This window comes from Salmo salar, chromosome 22 (genome assembly GCF_965601325.2).
Source record: "Salmo salar chromosome 22, fSalSal1, whole genome shotgun sequence".
Classification (NCBI taxonomy): domain Eukaryota; kingdom Metazoa; phylum Chordata; class Actinopteri; order Salmoniformes; family Salmonidae; genus Salmo; species Salmo salar.
Window position 1 is genome coordinate 35,960,186 of NC_138312.1, and position 20,507 is coordinate 35,980,692.

Here is a 20,507-nt window from a genome sequence, read left to right on the forward strand (position 1 = left end):
CAGTCCAACTAGCTTAGCAAACTGCTAAGGATAACAATTTGTCAAATTTCCTGCTAAGGTGAATATAACATTTCTAATGTCTCATCAGTATGAAAACGGAGCTTTGCCACATACTGCAAGCAAAATAAGTAGTTGGACATTACAAAGACAGACATGATTAGTCTAGATAAAAGTAATGTTAGCTAAATAAGTATTTTCCTTGGGTATATAAACTTACTGATATCAATTTACTCAGTGCTCACTTATCTGGATGTGATTTATAACATTGTTACAGGATGTAATAACAGAGCAACAGAATAACCTTCATTGATGATTTTATTGGGCTCTCGCCACAAATGCACAGATGAAGCAAGGACATCAGCCTTTGTGAGTGAGCACATTTTAAAATACTTGTGGGCTACACCTTACCATCCTGCTACTTCATGATGCTGGTTATTCAAGGCAGAATTATAGAAAAAAATTATTAAGTCATTGTAACGGTCTTCGTCGTCCTCAGATGAAGGGGAAGAGAAATCAGACCAAAATGCAGCGTGGTAAGTGTTCGTCATTTTTAATGATAAAACTGAACACTAAATCCGACAAGCCAAACAAACGCACAACCGACCAGTCCCATCAGGTGCAAAACACTAAACAGAAATTAACTACCCACTAACCCCAAAGGAAAACAGGTTGCCTAAGTATGACTCACAATCAGCGACAACGAAGTACAGCTGTCCCTGATTGAGAGCCACACCAGGTCAAAACAAAGAAACACAAAGCATAGAAAAAAGGACATAGAATGCCCACCCCAACTCACGCCCTGACCAACCAAAATAGAGACATAAAAGGATCTCTTAAGGTCAGCGCGTGACAGTCATTCTTAGCTCTGATTCACCTAGTAATGTGTGAATTTGGCATAGGAATTAAGAAATATTTAATACTCCTCTCCTTCCTCTCCCTCAATAGAGTCGATGCCCACCTCTTTATAATCTTTCTCCAGGGCAGCCATGTCCTCCCTGGCCTCAGAGAACTCTCCCTCCTCCATACCCTCACCTACGTACCAGTGCACAAAAGCACGCTTGGCATACATCAGAACAAACTTGTGGTCAAGACGGGCCCAGGCCTCTGCCACTGCAGTGGGGTTGCTAAGCATGCACACTGCCCTCTGAATCTTGGAAAGATCTCTACCAGGTACCACAGTTGGGGGCTGGTAGTTGATACCAACCTTGAAACCAGTTGGGCACCAGTCTACAAACTGGATGGAGCGTTTTGTTTTGATGGTGGCAATGGCAGCATTGACATCTTTGGGCACAACGTCGCCACGGTACAGCAGACAGCAGGCCATGTACTTGCCGTGACGTGGGTCACATTTCACCATCTGATTTGCTGGCTCAAAGCAAGCATTTGTGATCTCAGACACTGAGAGCTGCTCATGGTAAGCCCTCTCTGCCGAGATCACTGGGGCATAGGTGGCCAGGGGGAAGTGGATACGGGGGTAGGGCACCAAGTTGGTCTGGAACTCTGTCAGATCAACATTGAGGGCACCATCGAATCGGAGGGAAGCAGTGATGGAGGACACAATCTGACTGATCAACTGGTTAAGATTAGTGTAGGAGGGATGCTCAATATCAAGATTCCTACGGCAGATGTCATAGATGGCCTCATTGTCTACCATGAAAGCACAATCAGAGTGCTCCAGGGTGGTGTGGGTTGTCAGGATGGCGTTGTAGGGCTCAACAACGGCTGTGGACACCTGAGGAGCTGGATAGATGGAGAACTCAAGCTTGGACTTCTTGCCGTAGTCAACAGACAAGCGCTCCATCAACAGAGAGGTGAAACCAGAACCGGTGCCACCTCCGAAGCTGTGGAAGACCAGGAAGCCCTGGAGGCCAGTGCACTGGTCAGCCTGGAGAGAGAGGGAGGAGGGATGTTTCAGATCATTATGGTTGGATAACAACAATAAATATACAGGATGTACGATGAGGCATCACTAGAATTTCTTGGAGATTCTCACCAGTTTTGCAAAATCCTGTCCAGAACCATGTCAATGATCTCTTTGCTAATGGTGTAATGCCCACGGGCGTAGTTGTTGGCTGCATCCTCCTTCCTAGTGATCAGCTGCTCAGGGTGCAAGAGCTGGCGGTAAGTTCCTGTGCGCACCTCATCTGAAACAAAGAAAGATATGTTAGCTGAAGAAGTCAAGACTGAGATAGCACAGTGTCATCATCCTTTTTTCAAGACAAAGTGATCGTACCAATGACAGTGGCTCCAGATCTACAAACACAGCCCTGGGGACGTGCTTGCCAGCTCCAGTCTCACTGAAGAAGGTGTTGAAGGAGTCGTCTCCTCCTCCGATGGTCTTGTCACTGGGCATCTGTCCGTCCGGCTGGATCCCGTGCTCCAGACAGTAGAGCTCCCAGCATGCATTGCCAATCTGGACTCCAGCCTGACCTACTTGAACTGATATACACTCACGCTGGTTGAAAAAATAAATAAGTATATCAATCATTAAAAAAATAAATGACTTTCCAATTAATTTCCAAAATAATTTATAGGAAATCACAACCAGTCATAATGAGACCTTTAAAGTCTGAGTATGTTATTTTTGTCCGATTTCCTGGACAGAGATTCATTTTAGTCCTGGACTAAAAAGGTATTTCAATGGAGATTCTCCATTGACCACGTTTAGTAATCCAGGGCTAGGCTGGCTTAATCTGAGTCCAGGAAACTGGCCCTTGAAGTCAGAATGTGTTCTACACAGTCACTCTTAATATCATAGCCTAGCACCTAGGGCCATAACTGCTGATATCATAAAAAAATACATTTTTGAAATGCCAAGTCAGATTTGGTGCCATTCTGCACAGACAATCACATGCCGAGAGACAAACAATATATTTACAGTGTGCTAAAATGGTGTGGCAGATGTTAGCCTACCTCACTGAGTCTAAAATGAATAATTAAAGTAAGTGAAAATAATATTCTACACCATAATACATATTTACCTTAAATTCATTTATCTTACATTTTAGAATTGTTCTATAAAATACTATTTATCTGATAAATTACACATAGTAGCCTATTATAATTCTATTGCAACTGTATCCCTTCACATAGGCCTCAATTAACTGTTTGGATTTGGCCAAAACATGCTTTTGCTTTTGTATGACTGAATTCACACCCTTTCCAAATTCAGGAGGAGGAGGGAGGTGCTTTCTCATTGAATGAGCCAGGCAGCGACACACAGGCACGGTCCACTCCAGAATCGCGGACAAAATACAAAGCATGTTCGCAGATAATTACATTGTTTTTAGTTGTATTACTATATTAATTTAATTTGGAAGTCGAAATGAAACAGGTCTATGTAATACGCATTGTAGATCGAATATATCTCAATGAGAGTGAGATAAAGTGAATTGGTATTTACCAATTATTTAAATATGTGAATATGATTGCTTTAGTGACGAGGAAAAACATTCAGGGTTAGCATTATGTGCTGTAGTCTCTCAAGCCATTACAGAGGTCTAAATAGCAATAATGGACACACCCTTTATAGAGGGCCTTATGCTGGATGACGCTGGACATAGGCCTATGTGAGATAAATCACATTTAAAAAACTGGTGCTGAATGATCAAATCTACCCCCTTCAAAACACACACAGACTGCATGCGCTACATACACTCTATTTTGTAAGTCAATGAAGTATTTAGTCCCACATCTCCTTGAGCTTTGGGTGCTGAACTAAATTCTGTGCCAACAATACAGCCCTGTGCTAAAATGCCGAGTAGGCTATCTAGCCCCACATTCGACCTATATATTGCCTCTGTCATTAGATGTCATTCAAAAAACATGAGCTGGCGCACACCCTAAATAATAGTTTGTGTGGAGGTGCTGACTAACGGAAAATAAATTATAAACTATCAAAATAAAGAAAGTTGCACACTCCATGTATAAACTCCCAGCAATTTAATGGGTATTTACCAATGTTTCGGCATCACCCAGACCCTGAGGAAGGCACAGTGATGCCGAAACGTTGGTAAATACCCATTAAATTGCTGGGAGTTTATACATGGAGTGTGATATATTGGATGTCATTCAAACACATAGTCAATTAATTGAGATGGAGAGGATGCAAACCAGTATAAAATCTCACAAAAGACTTATTTTTCATTCATGACAATTTCACATATGCATATTTAAAATGCAATAGAGTATGGATTCGGCTGCACCAACCTCCTCCTTCTAACCCCCACCTCCCCCCTAGTCTGCCAGGCAGCCAGCCTCCGCCCCTCTTTGTTCAAGGTTTTGCAGCAGTGATGTCACTCCTCTGCAGTGGATCGAGTGACCGGTGATGTGTCACTGTGTTCAGTTACCAGCAAACACATGGCCCCTCAGCTGTCTTCCTTCTCCTCTCCCTGTCCCAGCTGTCTGTCACCTCTCTTCCTCTCCCTGTATCCGGAATACCCATTGACACACACACACACACACACACACACACACACACACACACGCACACGCACACGCACACGCACACACACGACACACGCACACGCACACGCACACGCACACGCACACGCACACGCACGCACACACACACACACGCACACATCATTTCAACAATATTGGTCTGAGGGCAAAGGGATTAAGGAGGAGATGGGGGCTGTCTTTGAAAGAGACAGCTGCATCAGATTGCCCTGACTGCCCCTCCCTGCCCGTCTGCCTGACTTGCATGCCATCCCAACTCAGCAATTACAGACAGATGGACCACTTACACTTTCCTCCCCTTTAGGATTGTCCAAAACATAGATGAAACCCCGTAAAAAAAAAAGATCAAGATGTCGAACATGAATAAATAAATAGCCTAACTGCTCTTGTATGTTAGCAGGTGCATGCCAATCTTATTTATCGTCAGGAAGTATGCTGTTATGAGCAAACAAATAAATAAATAAATATTTTACTCCTGAAACATGAGTAGACCTATACAATTAATCTATTGCCACCACAAGGCTTTGATAATAATCCATGGGAGAATATGACAGGAACAGTTGAATTTGAATCAATATATATTTTTGTACCTTTATTTAACTAGGCAAGTCAGTTAAGAACAAATTCTTATATACAATTACGGCCTACCCCGGCCAAACTCTAACCCGGACCACACTGGGCCAATTGTGTGCCGCCCTAGTATGTGTATGAATGCTGAACAAAGAGAAACTCTGCATTTGTGGTAGGCCTAAATATGACAGAAGTCAATCCACATGGCAATATAAAACCAAACTGAGTGATAATGATGAATGCGGGCTAGTGATGTTTATGCATGGCTTTGTGTGAGGCTCTGCAGGGTGTGTGGCAGACAATGGGCCATTGGTAACATCTGCTAGTAGAACCTGAATGTTGAATGTGGTGCTCTCTAATGGCTTAGCAGGGATCCAGAGGAGCTGGGTTTCCCTTGGTTATTTACGTTTACCCATGTAGCCTATTTAACTCTGCAGCAAAATGCTTAAAGGCTAGTCTCGAAAACCCGCTCCTAGGCAACACAGTGACTAGTCTCTGGTTTCAGTGATGGACTCTTTTGGCATAGAAGAACTACATCGCTGCCTACGTCACTACTTTATACGCTTGAATAAAATACAAAATAGTATCTAGGAAGATGGAGACCATAAAGCTTATTTTTAATGAGGGTATTTCGCTTGCAAGTAAGTAGCTTGCAACAACTAACTTCACTAAAACTACTGCAAAGGTTTTGCCTGCAACTTTGGTTCTGGCATGTCTGCCTCGTGACTTGTTGGGAGAGTACCCGGAATAAAACATTTTCCCTTATCGACATATGCATTTACGTAGTTCCTCTATGCCAAAAGAGTCCATCATTGAAACCAGACCCTAGTCAATGACCATACACACAGTATTCCGGATAGCAGCTCATATCTCACTTAAAATCTTATTTGGGATAAGCTGTTTACATGCACCTTTGATATCCCGCTCAAGAGTATCCCTGTATCCATGAATAAACAGAATATTCCTAATTTAAGTTCATATGGGTTAAATGGAATATTAACTGAAATCTGGACACTGACTGTAGGCCTAGAACCTCTCACATGTAGCATAATATAATAATAACTATATAATAATAACTCCTGCAGTATTATGCATTTCTTGCAGTAAAATTATACAACAAATGTTTATTTTGTATTGGGAACAGGAGTGGAGAAATATGATTTATTTCTTTCAGCATTGTGTTACAGCCTGAATTCAAAATAGATGTAATTGCTTTTTCCCCCTCACCCATCTACACACTATACCCAGTAATGACGAAGTGAAAACATGTTTTTATCATTTTTTGCAAATGTATTTAAAATGAAATACATTTTAAATACATTTGTTCACACACCTGAGTCAATACTTTGTAGAAGCACCTTTGGTAGCGATTACAGCTGTGAGTTTTTCTTGGTACCTTGATTGTCCAACATTTGCCCATTAAGCTCCTCAAAGCTCTTGACAAATTGGTTGTTGATCATTGCTAGACAACCATTTTCTGGTATTGCCATAGATTTTCAAGTAGATTTAAGTCAAAACTGTAGCTTGGCCACTCAGGAACATTCACTGTCTTCTTCGTAAGCAACTTCAGTGAAGATTTAGCCTTGTGTTTTAGGTTATTGTCCTGCTGAAAGGTGCATTTATCTCCCAGTGTCTGTTGGAAAGCAGACTGAACCAGGTTTTCCTCTAGGATTTTGCCTGTGCTTAGCTCTATTCCGTTTGTGTTACCCCCCCCCAAAACTCCACAGTCCTTAACAATTACAAGCATACCCATAACATGATGCAGCCACCACTATGCTTTAAAATATGGAGAGTGGTACTTAGTAATGTCTTGTATTGGATTTGCCCCAAACATAACACTTTGTATTCAGGACAAAAATTGAATTGCACTGCCACATTTTTTTGCAGTACTGCTTTAGTGTCTTGTTGCAAACAGGATACATGTTTTGGAATATTTTTATTCTGTACAGGCTTACTTCTTTTTACCCTGTCAATTGGGTTAGTCTTGTGGAGTAACTACAATGTTGTTGATCCATTATCAGTTTTCTTCTATCACAGCCATTAAACTCTGTAACTGTTTTAAAGTCACCACTGGCCTCCTTCCACTCCGGCAACTGATTTAGGAAGGATGCCTGTATCTTTGTAGTGACTGGGTGTATTGATACACCATCCAAAGTGTAACTAATAATTTCACCATACTGAAATGGATATTCAATGTATTTTTACCCATCTACCAATAGGTGCCCTTCTTGGTGAGGCATTGAAAAACCAGGGGGTCTTTGTGGTTGAATCTTTGTTTGAAATTCACTGCTCGACTCAGGGACCTTACAGATAATTGTATAGAGATGAGGGAGTGAGTCCATGCAACTTATTTAGACATGTCATTACAAAGGGGATGGATACTTATTGACTCAAGATATTTCAGCTTACATTTTTTTATACATTTGTAAAAATGTCAAAAAACATAATTCCACTTTGACATTATGTGGTATTGTGTGTTGGCCAGTGACCCAAAAAAATCTCAATTTAATCCATTTTAAATTAAGGCTGTAACACAACAAACTGTGGAAGAAGTAAAAAACGGTGAATACTTTCTGAAGGTACTGTATATGCTGACTATACTCCAAATGGCACTCCTTTCACTGCAATAAATGATGTGGCAAAACCTTGTGAAAACAACAAACAGGACCAATGCACTGTCACCATAGGCCTCACGCCTAGGCACGATGTCGAGACCCTCTCCTCTTCCTAATTTATTAATGTTACTGGCTCAGCCCCCTTGCGATTCTACAAATACTAGCGCGCCACGGTGTTTAAGATCAGTTACTACATCGACTCTTAACTGTCGGATAAAGTAACTTCTCTCTCAACCGAAGAGAAAATTATTTAAACTTTTTTTTTTTTTTTTTGATATTTCTCTAAAACTCATATCCATCAGTAAAAATGGTGAGTACTTTTTAGAAAGTAGTCTGTTTATTTATTTATGTTGTGTGTTCATCTCTCATTTTACTCATGGTGGTGCTAGCTACTCATCCACTCCATCAATCTCGTTACATAGCCTAACATTTTGTTTCATATTGTAGGCCGAGAGTATATGGCTACATTCATATTGTGGCTGGAATTTCATATTGTGGCTGAAATAAGTGGTCACTGATGCATTTGACCACCATAATATGATAGGATATGCTTCAAACTGTCGAAGAAACACACTATTGCCTATAGAACCTTATTTTCAATTGTATGTTTATTACAAATTCATATAGTGAAGGTGCTCATGTCGATTCAATTGAAAGATTCGTTACATTGTGCTTTGTGAAAATGAAAGTTGGTGTGATTTGCGTGAATTGATGCCCGTTACCCTTGGCCGGCTACGGACCGAGGACGATACAGACGAATTATCTTAGCCTTAATTGTCATTTGAATATAATTTGCTATTATAAAATACTATCAAGTTCAAGTTTGACTACCGAATATAAAAAAGGTGTTAACGAACCTGGGATAGAAGAACATTCCAGATCTCATCAACCAAACCTCTGCCTCCTTGATAGACTGCGTTTTCATGATCGTGTGAGGCGCGCCCACCTTGAAATGTAGACTATTACGTTGAGAAGAGATTTATTCTGATAGTTAGCCTTTTGACACATTCTGGTAGTTTAATATCTAGTACTATAGCCATCAATGTTAGGCTATAGTCTATAATATTTGGTATGCTATAAACTACTCTATGTAAATTTGATGCGTTAATTTGATTTTGACAAGAAGGCACCGGTGGACGTTTAAGCATTCTGTTGGCCTCTCCATCAAATTCCTAATGGTGCGCATACATTAGCCTTAAAGCGATACAAGGCAAGGTGAATCAAATAGGCAGAAAGGGGATCACATTGATAAAATGTAACGAACAGTTCTAGAAACAAACCAACTTTACCAAACCATTACAGTTACTGTGGAACAGTTGAATCAATATTGACGTTCCAATGGCCATTTAAAATGATCTAACTCTTTATTTTCAGAGGGAAGTAGCCTATATAGGAAAATAACAGACTTAGGTGAACCTTATTAGTTCATCAATGGGGGCTGGTGGGGAGCTTTTTCATCCATAATTTCTGCAGGTGCATCTGGTCTCCAGAATGACACCTGACAGTGGGAGGTCTAAGGGTTAAGATCTTTCTCTGAGGTGGTCTTTTTCAGATGGATTTGTGTATAGGCCATTGTAGCCAGCTGCACCCTGGTCTTTCCATGTTCATGTTTAGATTAGCCCTCCAGGCAGCTTCTTTCCAACCAGAGAGAAGCAAATTTGATATAACAGTCGCCGGTTGAAGTGTGCTCGCTGCACATAAAGGCTACTATTTCTATAATGGCATTACTGTTCAATCTATGCACTGTAGAATCTGTAGCATATTCCATTTTGCAACATGAGATGTGAGTGATTTGCCCTAGAGAGCAAAATCAAATAGCCTTAGGGTTGGTGAAAATATCTGCAGGTAGTTCTGTACAATGACCTATAGATATTATAGAGCGCCATAGCTGTTGAGTGTCGCTGGGTGTATGCACATTATAGACAAATCTAAATCATAATTTTTTTATGGAATGTGCATAAACCACCCCCCTCCTGTGCAAAACCACAAACGGTTTCCTGCCAGTGCCCAGTTGCTTAGCAACGGACATATGCAAGAAAATCCCTTGGGAACAGTAGGGTGTAGCTGGAGGGAGGAAGGGAAGGGGGAAGGGGAGGAGTGTGAGGGAGGAGGGGGGATGGTTGTGTGGTTCGTCATGGTTCAGCCCATGCTGCAGCTTTTGATCCTCTCTCTCTCCTGCAGACTTCAGTCTCAGGGCGGTACCTCTAAATGGCACAATTCCCATTTTATCCAATTTCTCAATGCCATTTATGCTCTCAGAACAGTGGGGATGATTGTGTGGAATAGCTGCAGTGCGGGAAAATGCAACCTTACTGAATTTCAGTTCACCCTTCAGGAAGAGTAGCTGCCGCTTTAGCGAAAGCTAATGGGGATCCTAATAAATTAGTAATATACTAAATGAAAAGAGTGCAAGAATCTAATTTGCATTGGATTAGACATTATGGAGAGTGGATACTATTTTGATGCTATAAATGCACATGAGAACGCTTTGGTGACATCATTAACATTTACCTTGATTGTGTGCAGTGGGATCCAATTCAATTGCTCTCTCTCCTCTTTCTCCAGCGTGAGTGTATCTCCATCCACGTGGGTCAGGCTGGCGTCCAGATTGGCAATGCCTGCTGGGAGCTCTACTGTCTGGAGCACGGGATCCAGCCGGACGGTCAGATGCCCAGCGACAAGACCATTGGAGGAGGAGACGACTCCTTCAACACCTTCTTCAGTGAGACTGGAGCTGGCAAGCACGTCCCCAGGGCTGTGTTTGTAGATCTGGAGCCCACTGTCATCGGTAAGATCAATTTGTCTTGAAACAATGACGTTCTGTTAACATTGGTCTATCTCCTTAGTCATGGGAAAAGCTAACAAGTATTTATTTCTCCAGATGAGGTGCGCACAGGAACTTACCGCCAGCTCTTCCACCCTGAGCAGCTGATCACTGGGAAGGAGGATGCAGCCAACAACTATGCCCGTGGGCATTACACCATCGGCAAAGAGATTATTGACTTGGTTCTGGACAGGACCCGCAAACTGGTGCCAACTCTTATTAACATACACTCTACATCTCTCTACATTCTCTATCTTTATCCAACCATAATGATCTGAAACATCCCTCCTCCCTCTCTCTCCAGGCTGACCAGTGCACTGGCCTCCAGGGCTTCCTGGTCTTCCACAGCTTCGGAGGTGGCACCGGTTCTGGTTTCACCTCCCTGTTGATGGAGCGCTTGTCTGTTGACTACGGCAAGAAATCCAAACTTGAGTTCTCCATCTATCCAGCTCCTCAGGTGTCCACAGCCGTTGTTGAGCCCTACAACGCCATCCTGACAACCCACACCACCCTGGAGCACTCTGATTGTGCTTTCATGGTAGACAATGAGGCCATCTATGACATCTGCCGTAGGAATCTTGATATTGAGCGTCCCTCCTACACTAATCTTAACAGGTTGATCAGTCAGATTGTGTCCTCCATCACTGCTTCCCTCCGATTCGATGGTGCCCTCAATGTTGATCTGACAGAGTTCCAGACCAACTTGGTGCCCTACCCCCGTATCCACTTCCCCCTGGCCACCTATGCCCCTGTGATCTCGGCAGAGAAGGCTTACCATGAGCAGCTCTCAGTGTCTGAGATCACAAATGCTTGCTTTGAGCCATGTAATCAGATGGTGAAATGTGACCCACGTCACGGCAAGTACATGGCCTGCTGTCTGCTGTACCGTGGTGACGTTGTGCCCAAAGATGTCAATGCTGCCATTGCCACCATCAAAACAAAACGCTCCATCCAGTTTGTAGACTGGTGCCCAACTGGTTTCAAGGTTGGTATCAACTACCAGCCCCCAACTGTGGTACCTGGTGGAGATCTGGCCAAGGTCCAGAGGGCAGTGTGCATGCTTAGCAACACCACTGCAGTGGCAGAGGCCTGGGCCCGTCTTGACCACAAGTTTGACCTGATGTATGCCAAGCGTGCTTTTGTGCACTGGTACGTAGGTGAGGGTATGGAGGAGGGAGAGTTCTCTGAGGCCAGGGAGGACATGGCTGCCCTGGAGAAAGATTATGAAGAGGTGGGCGTCGACTCCATTGAGGGAGAGGGAGAGGAGGAGGGAGAGGAGTATTAAAGTGAATTTATTCGCCCTAGTCAAATCACAAGCAAGCTTATCACTGGTTACAAGTCAATATGGCTCAGCTTTCCTTATTAGTGTTGGAAATGGCTAGCAAGCACTGTCACACATCATAGATAGGGCGGCAGGTAGCCTAGCGATTAAGAGCGACCAGGTGAAAGAAAATGTGTCAATGTGCCCTTGAGCAAGGCACTTAACCCCAATTGCTCTGGAAAAGAGAGTCTGCTAAATTACTAAAATGTAAATGCCATAATGTCCATTGGCACAGAAAATGGTTAAGGAAATGTGCTGTAGTTGTGTTCAGGGAATGTTATGGTGTTGCAATGGTTTTACTTTTTACAGTTTTACACTGCAACTTTCTGTCCTCTTCTGACTTTGATATATAATAAATTACTTAATTTTTAAAAACATTTTCAACAAAATTCCATGGATCAGCTTCACTCACCAGGACTTATCACAGTATTTCCCAAGAATAAATCATTATTATTATTATTGCAGTGTAATAACAATGTACGTACATATTGTTACATAGTTCTACAACTATCTGTTTGTGTAATTACACATGGGCAATTTATATGCATATACAATCGCACACAATTTATATGCATATATTTGCCAAAACAAATGTACTTGCAGCAACGTTATGCTCTTTTCTAGCAGCTTAACAAAACATTTCATGCAGCATTCTGAGAAATGTCAACAGAATCAAAACTAAATTAAATGAACATTTTAATGCAATAGAGTTGTGCCTTTCTTTTTATTTATCTCAAACCTACACATCATTGCATTTTCCCCATGGTTCTTTAAAATTTTTTTTTTATCTGAAATACATAACGTAAAAGCAATAGCTTGTTCTTTATATTTAATCATATAAATCAGATCTTACTTCTGACATAAACTGGTTTACAATAAGAAGAGACAGCTTTAGTATTGAGTATTGATTGTGGTGACAATTAGAGCTCTATAATTTGCATGGACTTTCCTTCAATACCTCTATTTTCCTTAGACTTCACTCAATTCCTTTCAATGCTACAGTACTTTTACCATGCCACCCTGTGGCCAAACCTCTGTTCTGCTTTAGGAATGGGTTCCTCCTCTTTATTTGTGGCAATGTAACAATAACACCCAAAACAGTTCAATTCTGAATAGACTTCAAGACTCACATCAATAATAAACCACTCAACGCGCTTACATTTCTTGATCTATGGACAGGAAAATCAGTACTAGTTTAGTAAGGGCATGGAGGATAAAAGCAAGAATGCAAGCTTAGATAGGACTAGGAAAACATGAAGGTATACCGGTAGTTGAAGATTCTTACATAATTTACATTTTAATGCTTATTTTTGGGGTGACATTATATATGTTATATCACAGGGCTGTGATTTTTTGGGCAATTCAAATTAGACCAGTTAACAAAGAAAAGGAATGTGTTGGAAGGTTTCAAGAGGCAGTCATTCATTGTTATGATTACATTCTAAGGAAGAGTGAGTAATAACAGAAAAAGCACAGCATAAATTGCTACATTTTTGTAAACTTTCATCAGTTTTTCTTTTCTTAAATAAAAAAGTATGAGGGTCAAAATAAATATAATATTTTGTCACAAGTGATGCAACGGCAGAAACAAACACATTTATTTTGGCTTTTGGGGTTTCTTTTTTGTTCTGTGTTGAAAACGTATACATTTCTAATACATTATAGTTTTTATTAAAGTTTCTTTCAGTGTAACAATACAGAATACAACTGCTTGTTCTTGTTGCATTTTGTCTCTGCATTAGGGTGGCTGTGTGTGTCTGAGTCTGCAATGTGTTAACATGTATATGCGTATTTCAGATTTACTGAGTGGATGTGTGTGTCTGAGTGATATTTAAGTGTTAACATGCATGCATGAGTGTGTGCTTTATCAGTGCAGATGGTTATGAGTTTTCACACCACCCTTCCCTGAAGCAGTGGGCTTCTTTCTCCTGGTGACTGTCGGCTCAGAAGGTTCCACAGCAGCATCGGCACAGACGTGTTTCCAGAGCTTCCCATGATGCCTCCAGTTGAGTCCTCCCTCAGTGGACGGTATTGGTTAAACCTCCTGGTTGAAAAACACAAGTTAGGTGGCATTCATGCTACAGTAAATTTTTAAAAAAATAAGATGTGCTTTATATTATATAAAACCGCAACATAATATTTCAAAATTAATAATTTATTTAGATAGAAATGGCATGGGATATAATGTGGAATAATCTTCAGTGGACCACTATTTGTCAAATAGTTTTTGTGGATCATAAATCAATTATCAATTTGGAGAAACCTGGAAGTGTGTGACTTTATTGACTTTTACAGTGGTTAGAACTGTCTTTCACTCACTTGTAGGTCAAAGCGATGGCACCAGCAACACAGACAAGGACCATGACACCCAGAACCGCGGCCACAGTGCCTGCTGGGGAGGAGTTGGAGCCTGCAACCACAACACATTTCAAGGAAGGTATGGTACACTCCACGATCAGTGAAATGTCAAATGAAAAGGATTTTACAGATCATAAAGTTGTATGTACAGGTTTGTTCATTTCACTCACCCACAGTCACACTAACTTTAGCACTGGCCACAGCCAGACTAACATCATTGGTCAGGGACACGTTGATGCAGAACACTCCAGAGTCGTTGAAGAACTGGCGAAGGATCATCTGACAATCTGGGGAGGGTGTCACGTTGTTACAGATGGTCTCCACAGGTGTGATGCAGTCTGCGTCCGAGATGATGGTGCACACTTCATTGGGAAGGCTATGTAATATGTAAAGAGAAGGTGGAAATATAAAGTGAAGGTGATGGCAATGTTCAAAATACTAATTTCAATAGGAATGTGCATGGTTCCTTGGGTCCTGTTTCCACTGCTAGTTGGCTACTCACCTCCCCTGGCAGGTGATGGTCAGGTCCACAGCATTCTGCACCACCTCAGTGGCCAGAGACACCACATTGGCCACCTGGGTGATCTCCACACTCTCAATACCCTCTAAGAAATGAGATCGATTGAGAGATCATTATCAGCAACCATCACCTGCATTTTACATCTCAACTGTGACTGTATTGAAAATACTGAACATCTACAGTATCTGGACATATGTGGACTTACGGACAACGTCCACAGCGGTCGAGAAGGAGCCATAGCGGTATATCATACAGTTGTCAGCCGCTGTAAGTTCAGGAGCCTGTCTTTTAGCCACAACAAGAGCCACCTGTGTCTCTGTGTTTGCCTCTATCTCAGCCTCTGCTGCTACCTCACTCTCCACTGGAGCACTCACTGCTGCTGGCGCTGAAGAGGAACAAAAATACAGTAAGTTAATAATATTATGAAATGGCTCAAATAATGTTTTTGTTTGTATACAGAATGACTAAGTAACTGATTACCTGCAGTGGCATCAGCTGCAACCTCAATCACTGTCTCTACGACCTCTGCTTCTAGCTCTGCCTCGGCCTCAAGAGCAAGTTCAGCTGGCACCACCTCCACCACAGCTGCAGCCTCCGTGGCGGCAGGAACAATGACGTTGGCAGCAGGGGCTACCGTCTCGACCTGGGCCACCTCTGTTGCAGCCGCAACCTCAGCCACCACCTCAGCATCGGCAACTGCGGTTGCCTCCTCCACGGGTGTAACGGTGGCTACAGCTGGGACCTCTGGGAGGACTGTGGCCGCCAGGTCCACTGTTGCCTCTTCTCCCTCTGCAACTGGAGCAACTGAAGGAGCAGCGTCGATGGCAGGCACATCTGCAGCCGTTGCTTCTACCACGGCTGTTTCGGCAGCTGCAGCTGCATCAGCATCAACAGCAGCTACCTCTTCAGTTGCTGGGGCGACGGGGGCAGCTGTGGCTCCCTCCACAGCTGGGACAGGGGCAGGGACCTCAATGGCTGCAGCAGCCGTGTCTTCTGCTGTGGCATCGGCTTCTACTGCAGGGACAGAGGCAGGGTCCTCTGTTGCTGGGATGACGGCTGGATCATCTGCTGCTGAGGCAACCACCTCGACTCCCTCTGCGGCTGCAGCTGCATCTGTGTCTGCAGTCTCAGCAGGGGCAACGTCAGAGGCGGGCACATCCAGGGCGATGTCAGCTGGAGCTGCCCTTGGGGTAGAGACCACCACAACAACGGCAGGAGCACCGGAGGGATTCATAGGCATCACTGGTTGAAAACACAAGAACAAAGGCAACAGTTATGACTGTTACATACACTGAATATGCATTAACTTTTGTAAAGGGAAGATTGAATCCAATAAATGGATTCGCTGTAAAATAGAAACTCGATGTCTCTCACCAGTGGAGCTGGCAGCGGTGGGGTCTGCAGGTGTGTCACAGCCGTTGGGGATGCTTGCCATCAGGACCACCTGAGGCCTGTATGTGCCGGTGTTGAGGTATGTATGTGTGACCTGGTGCTCCCTGGAGATGAGGGTGCCACTGTTGTCACCAAAGTCCCAGTTAAAGGTGACGTCTGAGGCGCTGAGGTACTGGCTGGGGTCGTGGAGGCTGATGCTAAAGGCAATGGCCCGATTCTGGATGAAGCTCTGGTCAGCCTCGTTCACATCATTAATTTGAGTCAGCGACACTGCGAAGGGGATCTGGTCTGGGGAGGCACAAAGCAAAGACAAAAGATGTCACGTTGTGACATCAATGCTGTGAAGTTTTGTGAGAGTCCCACTGTAGCTCAGTTGGTAGAGCATGGCGCTTGCAACGCCAGGGTTGTGGGTTCGATTCCCACGGGGGGCCAGTTTTTAAAATGTAATAAAAATGTATGCATTCTACTGTAAGTTGCTCTGGATAAGAGCGTCTGCTAAATGACTAAAATGTAAATGTAAAGAGTCAATGCAAATTATCAATTGAAGTCAAATTAGGGTTGATTGAATTTTGGTTTAAATAAGATTTTGTGCACTTAAACCCTGGATCCAGCTGCCCACCTGTGATGGAGAAGGTTGTGGAGGCGTAGCCCAGAGGGATGAACTTGTCCTTGCCACGACAGTGGTAGATGACTACCTCCATGTTGTAAGAGCCCAGGGGCACATTGTCCGTGCCGATGGTGAGAGAGGAGGAGGTCCCATCCGCCACTTGCCAGTAACGTCCTGGGATACAAAGCAGCAGTAGTTAGAAAAACCAGCAGAGCTTATAAATATGAACGGCCTGATGATCAAATCTTGTGCTGACAAAACTCCCAAGAACATTAGCTGCTTCATTAGTCCTTTCAACCCTCATATGAAAGGAATGATTTCACAGTGCACAGCTTTGTAAATACTAGAAAGCATTGTGTTATTGTGTTAGCATTTTCTCACATGAATGTCTGTAAATGAAAGAGCTGTCCTTACCCCATGTCTTCCACACAAACACGTAGTGTGGTTTCCTGTCTGCGGTCCCAGTGAAGGGGGTGCCATCAGGAAAGACTCCGCTGTACTCTCCTGAAGGACCAGAGACCTGGTCGGGATACACAGCCTGACCCTGACGGTACTGTGTTCCTGTAGCAGAGGAACACCACACCCAGTTCAACATAAAAGGTTAGGGACACTAGAAAAATACTGTAGGCCTATAGGACCAACAAAAAAACTGTGGGGTCAGTGGGGTGTGGTATAGTGGTTGAATTTGGAAGAAGAGCTCACCATTGACAGTGCAGTTACGCGCCCACACCACCTGTCCATCAGGAAGCACTGTCTGGTTTGATGGGAAGCGAAGGTCGATGTTAAAGGTTGCCTTTGCGCCAGTCAGGGTGGGTGCATCATTTTTCACATCGAATGTAACTTCTCCACCTGGTGACAGAAAGTGATAAATACATCAATAGAAAGTGGTTAATGTTTCTATATTAAGTGATTCATCTTTAAAAAAGTGCAATAAAGTGAGAACCCACCAATCCAACAGTCTCTGTATCGGGAGTCCCCATCTTTCCACACTGGATATATCCCTGAGTTCCATGAGCGGTAGCGTGTAAAACGTGTTTTAGGCTCTGAAAAAAAGAAAAGTGATTAAGTTTTAGGGTAATTTTCCTCTTGTTCTCCTAATTGTTTTTGTTGATCACACTTTGACATAGTAAACTTCTACTACTACATGACATGTTATCCATTCATATTAATCATATTATTGAGGTTTTATCAGTTATTTAGCATCTCCAGTAGGTATGGTGAGGTATTGCCATTAGGTATCAGCAAAACGCTAACGGAAAATCTGTTTGTAAGACCAGCTGACCACTGCACTACTAAATCTAGACGTAAATCTGAGGTTGAAAATGCTCTTTTATTAGGACTTTGTCTAGACATTGGTCAGGATCAGGATCCTGGCACCCAGAACTCATTACCTACCAGGCTAATTAAATAGCATTTACTTTTATAATGTATTTTGGTGAATGTCATGCGAAGATCTACTACTCAGACCAACTCAAATGCTTATTGAAAATGTTGACAATTTCTACTGTTCTATAATCTATTTATCTCCAAATCTACAGTATCTGACCCTTCCTTACTGAAATACAGCCATGGCTATTCTATTTTCTGACCACATGATTATACGGGGAAGTGTTCTCTGCCCTGTTGCCTACCCTGGGTAGAGGAAAAGTTATTATCATAACACTACAGTTTGGGATATGGGTGTATGATGGGGTGTGAACAAAGACATTTACCAACATTTTACTGAAAGAAGGACAAAAATAATTGTTTGACATGTAGATAGCGTTGGTGAGTAGTTCAGGTATTTCTGTGATGGTTGTGGAAAGGGGAGGAGGGAGTGAGGTGGGGGTTCCAGGTGGTGTGAGTCACACGGCCCCTGCAATCCCCCTCAATCCCTTTCATGTGACTGTCAGCTGAGCGCAGGCAGCTGTAATCCCAACTGCTGGAATGAGGGGAGCCTCTGTGGAGCTCAGACATCAGGGCGGCTTTATTCTCCTACTGTTGTTCCTGTGTGTGTGTGTGTGTGTGTGTGTGTGTGTGTGTGTGTGTGTGTGTGTGTGTGTGTGTGTGTGTGTGTGTGTGTGTGTGTGTGTGTGTGTGTGTGTGTGTGTGTGTGTGTGTGTGTGTGTTAAGGATTTTGTTAAGGATTTAGGAAACCTCAACACCTACATTATCTTATTGTGAGCCCCTTGTATTCCCTATATGATACTGTACAGCCTCACTCAGCTTCAACAACCTCAGGAATGCAAATTCCAAAAGACCAACATTAGTACTGATGTTCCCTCTGGGAAAAATATAGTTAATCTATTTTATTGTTGAGAGCTGAGATAAAGTGTTCCCCTTACTATTGAAACTCCTGGATACACATTAGAGTTGTAGGGCTTGGAGTGCAGACAACTTGGCATGTGATTGCGCTATCCTTGACTACGAGCATGTAATCTGTGTCACACTATGTCAGTAGTTATTGGACATGCTATTTTACTGTATATAACACAGTGTTTGAACTCTTGCTGGGGTGAGATTAATGATTATTAATTACCAAATGTTTTACCAAAATGATTGGTAATATGTGATACCAAAATGAACTGTATGATGAGCTCATGTCAAAATTAGTGTGCATTTACTCAGGATCTTGATTATGAAATTCTTCACACTTTAAATTTGAACTGATTTGCACAAATTATGTTGTTACTTAGAAGATTGTACTGGTATACTCTTTGAAAATGTTGTCATTTCAGACACTGGTAGTCCTGTAAATTCACCAGGTATTGAAACGCTTTACTATATGCAGATATTTGTAGAGTATATATGCAGTGTATAGAGGAGTAATGCATAGATTATTATTAATCTTACAGTGTTCCAAAATTCCGGCTTTAGAGCTCAGGTTTCTACACAGACTCTGAGAATAAAATAAACCATTCAAACTAAGTTGAAGATATTACAGAACTGAACGATATGAGAGAGACCACTGTTATTCACTATTACTGAATAATTACGTTAGTTGAGCTTGTCCAAGTTCCATTAGTGTGTAAACAACTATACAATTAATTATTGTTTCTTATTAATAACATGATGATTGACGGATCATCAGACAAGTTATATTGTATGTATTGATTATTCAAATGTACAAGTTTATGGAATACAAAAATGCAATTTGTTTATATTTGGGAAAATATAGAACAACACAAACATTTCACTACTAAAGGGGATTGTTAGCACAAATGTCATTTCACACGCAGCTGGAAAGCTGTGGACATTCTAAATTATTTCTAATTACTCAGGGAGTACTTAGCAAAGCTCAGTGATAATCTCTTCCATTATTTCAATCCGTCCCACCTCAGCCCCATCTCTACTCCAACACTGCACATAATTCAAGAAAGATGGGATGGAGAAACCTCTGTTTTATCAAATAGATATTTTCATGCAGAAAATAATCCATATACTCACTTGCTCCAAAAGCTGCTGACAAGAGAGCCAACACTAGTACTATCAGTACAGTCTTCATTGTGCGTGGTTGTGTGTGTCCTTCTTTGCCCAGTTCCTAACCCTCGTCCTAGTCTTAAAAACCCAACAACAACACACCACCTGGAGAGATTTGTGGTAGGATGTCCGATTCCCTATAAAAGAGTCTTGGACGATAAATTACCATAAACTTGCCTCTTACCTCTGACATCATAGGAAGTCTACAAACCAGCCCCTCCCACTCTGATCAACTGTGTGAAACAGACACACACTTTGTTAGCAATGCTATTATGTTTTCACATGTTTAATTGGATAATTACAGTAGCTAAAGGGATTAACCTTAACTTAGTGATACCATCTATCCAGAAAACATATTTCCACATGCCAGAATGATTTAA

The 20,507-nt window shown here is 42.3% G+C and overlaps 3 protein-coding genes across 7 annotated transcripts; 1 reads left to right on the forward strand and 2 right to left on the reverse strand.

Moving 5' to 3' along the window:
- Nucleotides 1–526: 526 nt before the first annotated feature.
- On the reverse strand, nucleotides 527–2,416 carry LOC106583280 (tubulin alpha-1B chain-like). 5 transcript variants are annotated; one of them, XM_082967565.1, is made up of 3 exons: nucleotides 2,221–2,416; nucleotides 2,007–2,144; nucleotides 527–1,899 (listed from the first exon to the last, which is right to left on the reverse strand). In XM_082967565.1, the coding sequence occupies exons 1-3, from the start codon at nucleotides 2,351–2,353 to the stop codon at nucleotides 914–916; spliced, it is 1,257 nt and encodes a 418-aa protein (XP_082823691.1). In that variant the 5' UTR covers nucleotides 2,354–2,416; the 3' UTR covers nucleotides 527–913. The 5 variants fall into 5 exon arrangements, with proteins under 5 accessions (XP_082823691.1, XP_082823693.1, XP_082823692.1 ...); XM_082967567.1 differs by having other exon boundaries at nucleotides 527–1,888; nucleotides 1,999–2,155; nucleotides 2,244–2,415; XM_082967566.1 differs by having other exon boundaries at nucleotides 2,007–2,153; nucleotides 2,242–2,415.
- Nucleotides 2,417–7,809: 5,393 nt separating this feature from the next.
- LOC106583278 (tubulin alpha chain) lies at nucleotides 7,810–12,496 on the forward strand. The gene is made up of 4 exons (XM_014167248.3): nucleotides 7,810–7,956; nucleotides 10,212–10,434; nucleotides 10,528–10,676; nucleotides 10,775–12,496. Exons 1-4 carry the CDS (start codon nucleotides 7,954–7,956, stop codon nucleotides 11,753–11,755), a joined length of 1,356 nt encoding a protein of 451 aa, XP_014022723.1. The 5' UTR covers nucleotides 7,810–7,953; the 3' UTR covers nucleotides 11,756–12,496.
- An 869-nt stretch (nucleotides 12,497–13,365) lies between these two features.
- pmela (premelanosome protein a) lies at nucleotides 13,366–20,253 on the reverse strand. The gene is made up of 12 exons (XM_014167247.3): nucleotides 20,095–20,253; nucleotides 17,616–17,711; nucleotides 17,371–17,517; nucleotides 17,083–17,229; nucleotides 16,681–16,842; nucleotides 16,044–16,349; nucleotides 15,150–15,911; nucleotides 14,875–15,054; nucleotides 14,652–14,754; nucleotides 14,320–14,525; nucleotides 14,111–14,201; nucleotides 13,366–13,835 (listed from the first exon to the last, which is right to left on the reverse strand). The coding sequence occupies exons 1-12, from the start codon at nucleotides 20,150–20,152 to the stop codon at nucleotides 13,682–13,684; spliced, it is 2,412 nt and encodes an 803-aa protein (XP_014022722.3). The 5' UTR covers nucleotides 20,153–20,253; the 3' UTR covers nucleotides 13,366–13,681.
- Between the last annotated feature and the right edge of the window lie 254 nt (nucleotides 20,254–20,507).